Source organism: Colletotrichum aenigma (assembly GCF_013390185.1).
Source record: "Colletotrichum aenigma strain Cg56 chromosome Unknown KSG_Cg56_contig07, whole genome shotgun sequence".
NCBI lineage: Eukaryota > Fungi > Ascomycota > Sordariomycetes > Glomerellales > Glomerellaceae > Colletotrichum > Colletotrichum aenigma.
In genome coordinates this window covers 1,551,071-1,563,321 of record NW_023500913.1, presented here as the reverse complement: position 1 = coordinate 1,563,321, position 12,251 = coordinate 1,551,071, and the positions used below count along the sequence as shown (strand labels likewise).

The 12,251-nt window shown below is 52.8% G+C and overlaps 2 protein-coding genes across 2 annotated transcripts; both read left to right on the top strand.

Moving 5' to 3' along the window:
* Positions 1 to 2,991: 2,991 nt before the first annotated feature.
* On the top strand, positions 2,992 to 4,255 carry SFT2 (Protein transport protein SFT2; the record flags this gene model as incomplete). Its single annotated transcript, XM_037325935.1, has 5 exons — positions 2,992 to 3,214; positions 3,406 to 3,526; positions 3,849 to 3,999; positions 4,055 to 4,103; positions 4,248 to 4,255. The coding sequence occupies 5 exons, from the start codon at positions 2,992 to 2,994 to the stop codon at positions 4,253 to 4,255; spliced, it is 552 nt and encodes a 183-aa protein (XP_037176053.1).
* A 5,279-nt stretch (positions 4,256 to 9,534) lies between these two features.
* Positions 9,535 to 11,901, top strand: CGCA056_v010687 (putative HTH La-type RNA-binding protein; the record flags this gene model as incomplete). The annotated part of the gene is made up of 2 exons (XM_037325934.1): positions 9,535 to 10,809; positions 10,873 to 11,901. 2 exons carry the CDS (start codon positions 9,535 to 9,537, stop codon positions 11,899 to 11,901), a joined length of 2,304 nt encoding a protein of 767 aa, XP_037176058.1.
* Between the last annotated feature and the right edge of the window lie 350 nt (positions 11,902 to 12,251).

Here is a 12,251-nt window from a genome sequence, read left to right as displayed (position 1 = left end):
GGGCAGGGCAGGGCAGAGCAGAGCTATCTGCTTCGACGGGAGGGAGATACTTGGCCAGCCTTGCGTCAAGTCTCCGAGGGCAACGACTGCATGGAAGACTGGAAGACACGGGAGAAATAAGTACGTACTTGGTTGGACGTTGGGGGCTGTTTGTGATAGGCGCTCCTCAATTCGGTGACGGGACGTAATAAATGGGGTTTGAGATCGGGGTCGGAATCCGGGTCAGAGATGCAGTGCGCGTGTGGTGATTCCTGCCGGGTGTTATTTTTATTGATGTTGTCTGCGCTGCGCAAGCTGTGTCTTCCGGGGCGGCGGCAGTTTTGGTGTTGACGTTGATGTTGATCTTACAGGAGACGGGACTGCCGCTGAAATTGAGTTTGCTGGTCTTTGGCCCGACGGGCATACAGGTTGGCCTGCAGTGGAGAACCTAAGGCCAGGCAGGTAGATGTGGAGGTGAAGGCGACGCCGATGGTGACGGGACGCCGGAGCGACGTCTCCAAGAAGAGGCGGGAGGAGGTTGGGACCTGACCCGGCGGCTGTGTCGGACAGGACAGTTCGCTCAATTAACGTTGGTCCAAAGTCAACTCCAAGTGCACCGTCGTGGCGTCTTCAGAGCTTCTTGACTTTTTTTCTGACGTGGTGATCTTGTTCCAGCCCAGCTTGCCAGCGCTTCAGTTGATTCCGTCACTCTCTGGCTCCCAGCGTCGCGCAGCGTGTAAGTCGCTCGGTCTGTCTCTCGCTGCCTAGGTACCTTAGGTAGGTACCTTAGCTAGGTAAGGTGGACTGTACTGGGCTACTTATGTACCTTAGCACTCGATGCGGTGTGGTGGTCTGTGCATAAAGTCCAGAACCCCGGAGGCATTGGATCAATATCTGGTGAGTGGCTGGAGTTGATGTGTCTTCCTGATGCTTTGAATCGTGTCAACGACAACTCTGCAATCCTTGCCCTTCTCTGAATCATTTCTTGAACGAACGTACCTTCTCTTTGCCTGCTGCCCGGTCGGGTCGTCGTTGCTCTCTGTCGAAGAAGTGGTGTTTTTCGGGAGATTGTCTCTTCTTTCCTCATCCTCTCCCTCGGTCGCTGAAGGGAATCGCGCTAGCATTTATATCAATGCTGGTTTCTACTAATAGCCACTACATCATCTGGTCGAAGCCTGTCACTTCACCAACATCTCCTGACTCGTCCCATAATCCGGGGGTGGCACACCTCACCATTTCTCGCCGGAGCCTTTTCGCTGCTTCTTGGGCGCAATCGGGACTTGATGGAGGGCACCCGGGGGAGGGGAGGGGGGCGAAGGAGGCGACCGGCCGGACCCCGTGATCCCCCCAGTCAGCCAGCTAAGACATTAAGACACCAACTGTTCCCGCGCCGGCCGCGGCGACTCGCGACGCCCATCGGGACCTGCTTAATGATCGGCCAAGACTAAGTGGTCATGCCGTTCAAAGTGTCTAGGCCGGCCACAATCAAACACATCACGAATTCGCCAGGACGGGCCTATCCACAGCTCTCAGACGTGTCGGCCAGGAACCCGGGAAGCAAGAAACGCCTTAAAATGCCTTGGACTCGATTATGGGATTCTGTCTCATTCACATTGCCCCTTCAGAAACCAGTTTCCTCCGCCAGAAAACACCTTACCCATGCCATGCAGCCTCGGACACCGCTGCTGACAGGACGATATCCTGTACAATTGACCTTGGTTGACTTGGAGAGCTTGTGTACTCGTGTACAGCAAAACCATCGATGGCATCATGTAAAAAGCGGAAGACTCGTGGGCGGTCAAAAGCGGGCGCGGCACGTTCAAGCTTCACCGCCTTGAATGATTATCTCTAACAATGCCGCCCTTGAGAGAAAAGTCGGTCGATGGTACGGATACGTGATGTATCGATAGTATGCTTTGAGGAGGGGGTTGCACTCGCCCACACTCCAAGGCCAGGCCTATCGCCATGTATCATTCCATGCCGGGCACCGAACTCAAATCTATGTCTGGTCTGCTTTCTTCCACAGTATTACGGTACGCAAGGTATGCACGGCTGCCAGCAAATGTCGGAGCTGCGACGGGGGATCACTGTCACCAGTCCGTCTTCCCAGCCCGCTTGAGTCTGTAAAGGATGCAACCGCCAGTGGACCTTGGAGGGTGGTGAGGGTGAAACAGGCTGCCAATCATGTGCGATGGATTAGAGCACTTAGAGCCCAGAGAGACCCGATAACGTCTTTGAGTGGCGTCCAGTCTCATTGGGGAAAGCGAGATACGTACCGCGAGGCCGAGCTGCGGAAGGCTGCTGCCGTTGATTGGCCTCCTGAACTCGCAACACCGGGAACCTCCAACTACAGGTGTCCGCCTGCGCAGCATTCTGACACACTCCCAAGCTTACCATTCTTCCTCTCCCGGGTGCAGACATCTATCTACCTTCCAACCTTTGCTTGCCTTTCCTCCCCGTGGGTTCCAGCTGCTGCATCAACTCCTTTCCAACCCCCCATTTCGATTCCAACGTTGCCGCTCTCGTCTTCGACCTGCGTTGCGACGACGACGCGGTGCGGTACGCGCGGACACTAGGCTTCCAGAATTCAGCCTACGTCGCATCATAACTCGAACAGGTGGTCATCCTGCAGTCCGTCGTACGCGCTCTCCGACCCTCCCTTCTGCTACTGCCCAGTATATCAATCAAGCTGGCCATTCTGACTGTGGAGAAAGCTTCCCGACCGTCCAGCTGTCGCGCTATCCCACTCGTCTACTCCCCCCCTCCAGCAGCAGCAACGGAGACGACCCCGACGCCGCCCTTCGCCCAATTACAATCGACATTCGAAACGACTATCGAACACGTTCTGGTATTCGAAAACCCGTCACTTGACCACATACTGTGTTCGAAGTCGAAGAAACACCCCGCCGTTTTGCGCCCACCTGTCTGTCTATCCGAGACTGATTGAGCGGACGCTACCTGCACCATTTGCGTCATCGCTTGTCTTTTGCGACTCTGAGCAACCTTCCAACCATGGCTTCCTCATCATTTAGGGATTCGATCAACTCCCTCGGCTGGTCACGACGTGATCAGGACGTGCCTGTGAATACGGCGCAACAGAGCGGCCTCATGTCGTCCATCAAGTCGCTGAATCCTTTCGGAAACAACAGCTACATACAACTTCCAACCACCGAGGGAGCCGGCGCACCTCTGCCTGCTGCTAGCAGGAGAGAAGAGGAAGAAGGGTTCGCAACGCGTGAGTCACCATCTCCATACCTCCTCCTTGCACAGCTTGGGCCAAGCTCGAACTCCCCTGCAGCTAGTGTACACCATAGCCCTGTACTCGTGTCTTGGTTTGCCATGTGAACAGGCTGGGTGCTAGGTTATAGTTCCATGCGTCCTTCTGTTCCTTCTTACCAGATAAACTGACGTAGCTGTGTTTCCTAGTGAGTCGATGGGACCGTTTGCTCATATTTGGAGCCTGCAACTTGGGTGCACTTGCCTGCTTCGTCATCTGCTTCGCCCTGTTCCCAGTGCTGTCGTTGCGGCCGCGCAAGTTTGTAATTCTGTAAGTTTCCAGCCTCGACATTTCCCTGATCTGCCATCCGGGCCCCTCAAACCCCACGTGTGTCTGCACAGCCTGGCTAGCTGCCGGCGCGGCAGATCGACGTGAGGTGGTTGGATCGGGACACAACATCGCCTGGTGGGGGGTTTTCACGACTCTGCATCTTCCCGCCTTCTATGCCAGATGATCTCGCATGGCGAACTAGGTCTTCGAGCACCTCACCCGGTGTCAGGACGGCGTGACTAGTGCTTTATCAAGAATTGGATCTGTTTTTGATGGTATTTAAAATATGTCCATGGGTTGCTAACATGATTCAACTTCTTAGATGGACTCTTGGCTCTCTTTTGTTCCTGGCGTCCTTTGCGGCCATGATGGGCCTAACGGCTTATGCGAAGCATCTTATCTCCGGTCCTCGCCTGCCCTTCACCGCGGCCTACTTTGGATCCTTGGGGCTTTCTCTCTACTTCTCACTGGGTGTAAGTTTCTACCGCGCCTTACTCCACTGCTGACTTCACTAACGATCCATAATAGCTGCACAGCACTTTCCTGACCTTGATCTCGGCGCTGATTCAGCTGGCCTGTTTGTTGTGGTATTTAGTCAGTTATTTTCCAATGGGCTCCAGTGGCTTGCGCCTTGCCACCACGTTTGGGGCGAGGAGGGCAGCGGCATGGATGTCGGGCTGAAAAAGGTCCTGACCACTAAATGATTTGCAATACCGCGTAGTTCTATAGTGCGCGCTTGGGCTGTCAGCTGCAATCGAAAACTCTCCGATCAATGGATAAATAATTCAACTTACGCGATGAATAACAGGTTGATGTCTGGCGCATTTCTGCAAATTTCGTGGCATGCATTATGGCGAACACAAGTTCAACTCGGTTGTTGTATTTGATGTTTCTAGCCACCGCGGGTCTAGCTCCCAGGTTTCACCGTTCGGACTTGCGCCTGAGGACAGCAAGCTTGCCCATCCCGTATCTCAATGTCATAATATAAAAACTACGGACGGATATAGTGAGCCTACGAGTTATAGAGACTCGTAGCGCGGTAGTCGTTTATGTGCCTTCTTTCCTGGGAAAGTTCCTCGCAAACCTATGGTGGCACGACAATAATCGACAGATGGCTGCAGTTTGGTAAATGCCGAGAAGTCGGGAGGGATCCCCCCAACCAGGCAGAAGAAAATTGGTGTTGATGTCGGCATCCCAACATCTTCCCGTAGATGCTGCAGATACAATCAAATAGGCGTGGGTGGGAATTTCAGTAGCCGGGCAAATTCGGCACGTCCAGGAACGTTCGGGGGCCGAGTCAGTCTATCCCATTCCCAAATCCACAGGGATCTGGTTGTGGAGAACGAACATGTGAGGAGAAATGTTGGAGCTGTGCCGATAAGATATACGAATAGCCTTGGGCGATGGGCTAGCTTCGTTGTCGGGACGCGTCTGGAGGCGCATGTGCCGTGCTGTGTCTTTTAACGGCACCGGCAGAGAAACGCAGAGCTAAAACGACGGATTTACGGGTACATTCAGAATTAACTGCATAAATCAAGCTGTGACTGCGGCTTTTGCTCTTCTCCTGCTTTGTCCATCTTCTTGTCCTTGCCCTCTTCATGATGCCGCCTAGTTGGCCGAAGTGTGGTGGGACCGGCCGGCTTTCCGCAACGACGACGCTGTGCGGACCACCGCACATTCTGTCCCGAAAGGAAGGATCCTTTGACTTCCAACACCCGTCCCGCCTTCTCTGCGCGCTTTCTCAAGAGGTGTCTGGAAGGCCGAAGCGGGACTCCTTGCACCAGTCAGCGGAAGCAACGGGCTAGCGTCAGTTGTTGCTGAAATACTGAGCTGAGGCAGAGAAGGTTGTCTCTCGGATTAGATGGCCATCGGTAACTTGTACGTTGCCAGATACGTTGTCCAATGACTACAAGTAGACTGTGCAAGGAACTAAAAGGGGGCGAGCGAGCTGGGTGGTTACTGGGAAACTTGGAGACGGGAATGGCTAGTCAGGAAGACGTTTTGCTTTAGCTGGCATAGGATGTCGGGTGCTTGTGTCGACCATGTCCGAGATACTCGAAGTTGCAGGTCTCGTTTGCAAATTACCTTAGATAATGCGGGCGCCTCAAGACACCCATGTCTTTTCGCACATTTAGTGAAGCACTCCTCTTCCTGCTTGGACGGCCGGCAAGCCGATCCTTCAAAGCCAGGGTCCATCCAACAAGGAAAGCACTGGAGAAGCACGGCACGGGGTCTAGACAGGGCTTCTGCTGCGGCTATAGTGGCGGTTTGCAGCCATTCACCCTCCCCCCACCCTGGGGTATAAGTGGCCTATTATTTATTTAAATTTCTTATATTAGTCTTAGTATACTACTTTATCCCTTAGCTTTTTATCCTACTTTCTTTATATAATCTAAGTAATTAATAAAATCCTTAGTAAAGTAGCTCTATAAGTAGTATACTTATTACTTTAAAGAACTTTAGTAAATTTATACTCTATTTGATTTATCTTCTTTTATTAGTAATTTCTATAAATATAAAAGAGAGCTTATATTTCTTAGTTTATTTATTATAATTTAGTTTATTTTTAGAAATTAATATTAAAAGTAAATGTATTAATAGTATTTTTAATATTAAACTTAATAATATTTATAAAAAACTTTTATACTTCTAATTATAGTCTTTATATTTTTTAATAATTCCTAAAAAGCTAATATACATAGTATTTTCTAAATTAGAAATATTATTAAAACTATTAAATTATTAGTTTATTATTGTATTATTTAATAAATAGAAAATATTAACTATTTATTTTACTATTACTCTCTTTATATAAAATAGACTTTTTATAACTTTAGTAACTAAAACTACTATAGTAGAAGAAAAGTTATTTATATTTTATTTACTTTATCTTTATTTCTCTTAAAAACCTCTATATTTTCTAGTACTAAGTATAATACTTCTATATTCACACCTTAGGTTATATCTATTAGGGTTACTTAGTCCTTTTCTATATCTATACCTTACTATATATTATACCTCGGTTTGCAGCTATTCATGAGTTATGGCCGTCGTGAACTTCTGGGTCCGCTTAATGTGGCTGTGTTGCAGACACGCTGAGTACTATGTGCTTGACTATGTCTGCGGTCTTGAGGTGCTGCTGACAACAGAACCAAACGAGCACATTCGCAATTCATGACAGAGGGCATCAGTTAATCACATCAGGGACGAGACGGTTTTAGGTAATTTAAGTGCGATGAACGGAGTCGGGCGGGTGCTGGAGTCGGGTAAGAAAGGAAAGTGAAAAGAAGGACAAAATAATAATAATAATTGATGCAGTGTGCCAGGCCAGGGTCCCATAGCCGCGGTTATCCTCCCTTCTCCTCTTCTTCCCACCCAGTATTTTCGGCCATGTCGAGTGTCGAGTGGAGGATGGACGAATAGATGGCGCGGTAAATGGATTTATGGATGACGGGATCCGAGGCTGGTCAGGGTATGCCGCTTTAGGGTGGACACAAATCCAGCCCTCAGCCCTGAGATGTTGTTGGCGTGTGGCGGCCGAGGGGATTTGGATTTGTTCAACGGGCTTCTGGATCTGCATTTCCTCCGAAGAAGGTACGTATTTTCGAACCAGGTTCCGACCCGTCACTTGACTGGGGTATCATCTACACAACCAGTCGGGGGCTGCAGCAATGCATATGAAGTCGGTACAATTTGGCATGGTATGAAGCAAAAATGAGGGCGAACTCTTCTCAGGCATCACGATCCCGCAACGAAGAGATGTGCTTTTCATCTTCCGTTGGCGTCCGGCGGTCGGGAGTAGGCCGACAACAAGATCATGAGTAGATAGATGCCCCATGACGCCAGCAGGAACCGAGGGGGAGGACAGCCAGCAACGCATCCGTAAGGTAAGGCAAGACAGGGCCCGTTTTTATTTTTGTCGAAACCCCATCTGCCCGCTCGGTTGGCGCATTGCGTTGCGATGCGGTGCGGTGCGGTGCTTTGCATCTGTAAGTCTGGTAGCACTTGCATCGCATCTCCATACGGCACACGAGCGAATAGGCCGCGAGCTGGGGGCCACACAAACGGGACAGATGAGGAGAGGGAAAAGCCTTGGGAGACAAGCCATCGCGACTTATATCGCGCATCCCCACCACGGCCGCCGCGAAGCCAGAGGAAACTTTGTGGACTCATGCAGAAGAAGGTCACAGCCGTCCGTCGGAGGATGGGCAGGATGCAGAGAGAGGTACGAGACTGAGCAAATAGGGACGGGCAACAGTAGGTAGGGAATTGCAGAAATATTTCACCAACTTCCCTCCAGCGCAGCGAGGGGTAGGTAGGAGAAAGGGAGGAGGGGCGATAGCAGGGCAGCCTGAGGCGTACCTTAAGTACAGGGCATACCTTACCTACTTACCTTACCTACCCGACCATGTACCTAGGTAGGTATGCACCCCAAATGCGCCCCCAAGGGCGGCGCACCTTACCTACCTACCTACCTACCTACCTACCTACCTAGGTAGGCACCTGAGAGGAGGTAGTATGCAGGTAAACCTCAGCGCTGGCCTGGACCTCCGTGTGCCCGGGCAGTCACCCTCAGAGGCTTCCGCCCGCCGGAGTGACTGCGGTTAGGTACCTCAGGTGGTAGGTAGGTGTGGTCCCCGGGCAGGTAAGGTAGGTACCTACCTACCTACCTTAGGTAGGTTCCATTTCCCCCGGCCTTCCAGGTTCCCTGATGACCTGACCTGAGTCCGTCTGTTTGTCCAGGAATTCAATACGGTGAATTAATTACATTGCCTGACCTGACCATGCTCTTCCGCACTCCTGACTTCCCCGTGGGCGTGTAGTACCAGGGAAAAATCTATTTCTCCGCTCCCAGGTCGGTATTAGGTCCCTTCCCGCCCAAGCCAGGCTGATACCACAGGCCAGTCACTCAGTCAGTCAGTCATTTCTGTCCGTCTGTCACGGTCAAAAAGTCCAAGTCGCTGTCACTGTTGGCACCGTTCACTACCCTCTGTGTTCCCCTCCCACCTCCCCGCTAAAAAAAAAAATAAAAAAAAAATAAAAAAAAGTCAGGTCGACAAGCTGCCTCCACCTTTACCTCAAGTGCCAACCTGGTAGGTAGTGGCTTTCCCGAGAGGAAAAAAAATTCATTCACAAAAAAAAAACTCGGGCCTCAGATTTTATTCTTGTAACCTTTTCCTCCCCCTTCCACAGACAGGCGCACAAAATCTCCCCTCCCTCTCCTCCACAAACCTACCACTCTCGGTATTTTTCGTGGTCTCTTGTTCCCTTGGACCTGCTGCGCTGTCCTCCTGTCCGCTGCATATCCTACCTACCTACCCATCTGCGTACACAACTGACAGCGAGATAACCCCTCAGTCCGACAAGCCCTCCTCCAATCGAAGCTTTGAGTTTACCCGTTCTTCGCAGCCAATTTTTCTTCGATCGCGGCAACCCGAGGACGACTTGCTTTCTTCCCCTTGAGCCCACCAAATTCCGTTGACTTCTACCCAACAGTCTCTTACTCGGTACGATTACCACCGCTTGTTCACGACCCCTCCATACCTTTCTCCAGCCCCCGCGCCTTCGCACTGAGTACAGTTTCGTCTGCCTGGCTCTGTCGGAGGCTCGTTTCCTGCCCTCCCCGCATCCACTCTCTCTTGTCGGCAGCATCTTTCGCCTTGCCTGGATCAGAAAAAGCACCTTGTCCTAACAATCTCTCTCGCCAACAGTAAATCGCGACCTGTTCACGACGTCAATCGACACCAATATCTCCGCTAACGACACCTCGGTCTGTCGTTCGACACCCTTTCTTCAGACTACACGGGGAGGTTGGTTCGCCTTCTCTGGTCTGTCTCCGCTCGAGGAGTTGCTGGTAGACCTCGGTTCACCAACGCATAAGCCATTCAGAGGCTATCTTTCTGGGGCCTGGCAGGATTCGATCTATAGATCATCTGTCCTGGTCCGATATTCCCCCAACAGTCTTCCAAGGCATGCCCATTTCTGAGCCAGCCTTACCACGAGACACAATGGCTGCTCAATTTTCTTACGCTCAAGCCGCCAAGGGTCAGCCTTCGGCCACCCAGAGCACCGAGAACGTCAAGGACTCAGCAAACGGCGAACAACCCAACGCTGAGCCCAACGCCGTCAAGACCGCCAACGCTGACGAAGAGATGTCGAGAAATACGACCCTCAAGGCCCAGCTGGCCGCTAAGCAGGACTCTACCTCCGCACCAGCCGAGGTTAACAACACCACATCTACCGCGGCCTCCGTCGCCGATTCGCGACGTGACGATGAGGATGCCGCCACCGAGAGCTCAACCCGTCGAAGTGACAAGAGCGTCAGGTCAGCAAGTGCATCCACTCGCGTGACCGACGAAGCCGAGCCGAAGAAGGGCTCTAGGAAGCCAAGAAAGGGCAAGGCTGGTAAAGAGTCGAGCGAAGAGTCCAAGAAGGACAAGGCCGCAGAGCAAGAGAAGGAACTGCCCAAGGTCGAGTTGGTTGAGGCGCCGCTTCCTTCGGTCAACATCTGGACACAAAGGAAAGAGACCCAAGCCGCGAAGACCACCATCACCCTGCCCGCCCAACCCGCCCCCTCTCGATCAGACTCTGCTGCTGCGCCCACTGCCGACACTTGGCCCAACAGCCAGGAGTCTAAGAAGAAGAGCAAGATCACTGAGAGCTCTGACGCTACAAACGGTGCCGTCAACGGCACCAAGGCTCAGCGCAAGGTTGACGACGCTACTGCTAGGAGAACCGGCGCTCGTGGCTCCAGGCTGATCGAGAGGGATAACCGAGTCACCGAACTTCCTCCGCCTGTCAACGACGTTACCTCGTGGCCCACCCCGGAGACGGCCGTTAAGGAGGCCGTCAAGGAAGAGAAGCGCAAGCCCGCCGAGAAAGCGGAGCGCCAAGAGGCTGAAGATGAGTCCGGTTCCAAGGGACGGTCCAAGGACAAGTGGGAGCGCATCGATTTCGTGCCTAGTGTGCAGTTTTCCACTCCTATTCCCTCGACAAGAGGTGCTCGCGGAGGAAGAGGCGGTGCTCGTGGCGGCCGCGATACCACCTCTAGAGGAGGCCACGGTGCTGCTGGCGCCGCCGCCGACAAGTCCGCGACAGCCCCCTCCAAAACCGGAGGTGAAGCCCGAGAGCGTGCCAGAGATGGTAACGCCCCTGCCAGAACCAACTCACAGCCTCCTGCTGCCGCGAAGCGAGCTTCCATGGACGTCACCAAGGAGCAGCGCAAGGCTTCCACACCTGCTTCCGGCGAGCGTAGTAAGGACTCACAGTCGAATGCAACAAACGTAAGTCCAAATTCCATGGTGTTCGACCGGTAAAACTTTTGCCATGTACTAATTACGAACCAGGAACAGGCAGGACCTGTCCGAGGCGAGGGTCGCGGCGACAGAGGCCGCGGTAACTTCCGTGGCCGTGGCGGACATCCAGGCAACGTTCCCATGCACGCTCAACAGTCTTCATATATGAGCAACGGCAACTCTTTCAGCTCTCAGGGGCCTCCCCGCCAGTATGCTAGCCCCCCTCTGCACCAGGGTAGCAACTTTGCTCCATCCTATGGCGGTTCTCAGTCTCGAGGAGGTCGTGGCGGCCGCGGCCAATCTAACGGTTCAGGACCTTTCCGTGGAGTTGGCGGCTCCAACGCCAACCGCGCTCGCCAAGTTCAGGCCAACATGGGTCAGCCTTCCTGGGACTACCAAACCATGCCTACTCCGCAGTCGGCTTTTGGATGGTATGAACACCTCAGACACATTGCCATTCCTCAACTTGAGTATTATTTCTCCCTGGAGAATCTTCTCAAGGATGATTTCCTGCGCAAGCACATGGACGGCCAGGGTTTTGTCCCGTTTGACCTCGTGCTTGGCTTTGGGAGAGTACGCGAGATGGGTGCGCATCCGGACGCGCTCCGCATGATTGCCTGCGAGTGCGCACAGCTGGACTACGTTATCGGAGACGACCACGTTGAGCGCGTCCGTTCTCGCACACACTGGCAAAAGTTCGTCTACCCAGCCCTGGACCAGCGTGTGGAAGCTGCGCGCAACGCGGGACCTCAATACTTTTACTACCGCTCCTTTCACTCTGCCCAATACACCCCAGGCATGATGGGTGACTACCCCGTCACCTCCCCCACCGGATACACAAACGGTGTTGAAAACGGATACATGCCTTATCCCACCGATGCTGCAGCCGCCGGCCACCCCAATGGTCAGCTCTCAGCTCATGTTCCTGAATTTCAACCCAGCGGCTCGGCTGAGGGCTCGGCCTCTGCTGATGCAGAGACAAAGGGTCAGCCCAATATGAATGGCACCGCCGAGACTCAAGGCAGCGCCACATTGACCAACGGAAACCACGCACAGCCTGCCGAAGTCCTTCAGTCCTAGTTGGAAGAAGAGGTCGATGAGGCTCGTGGTAGTGATGCGATGGACGGCAGCAGCACAAGCAGCAGCAGCACTCTTCCTAGCCCATCACAGCGCGCGCATTTGGTGATGCGCTCAATGGAATCTATCAACGACATCCCGTATCCTGAGTTTCGCACACGCACACTGTGCAAGAGGCGGGACGTCTTGCCCGGCGTCGGTGCAGGCGTTCTTGCTGAAGATATCCCTAGCAATACCTCCGACACCGCTTGCGGCGTTCCCGGTGGTAACGATATGATATCCCTTTACCGGTTCTGGTCTCATTTCTTGGCTCGGCATTTTGATTTGGAGATGTTTGAGGAGTTTCGGGCTTG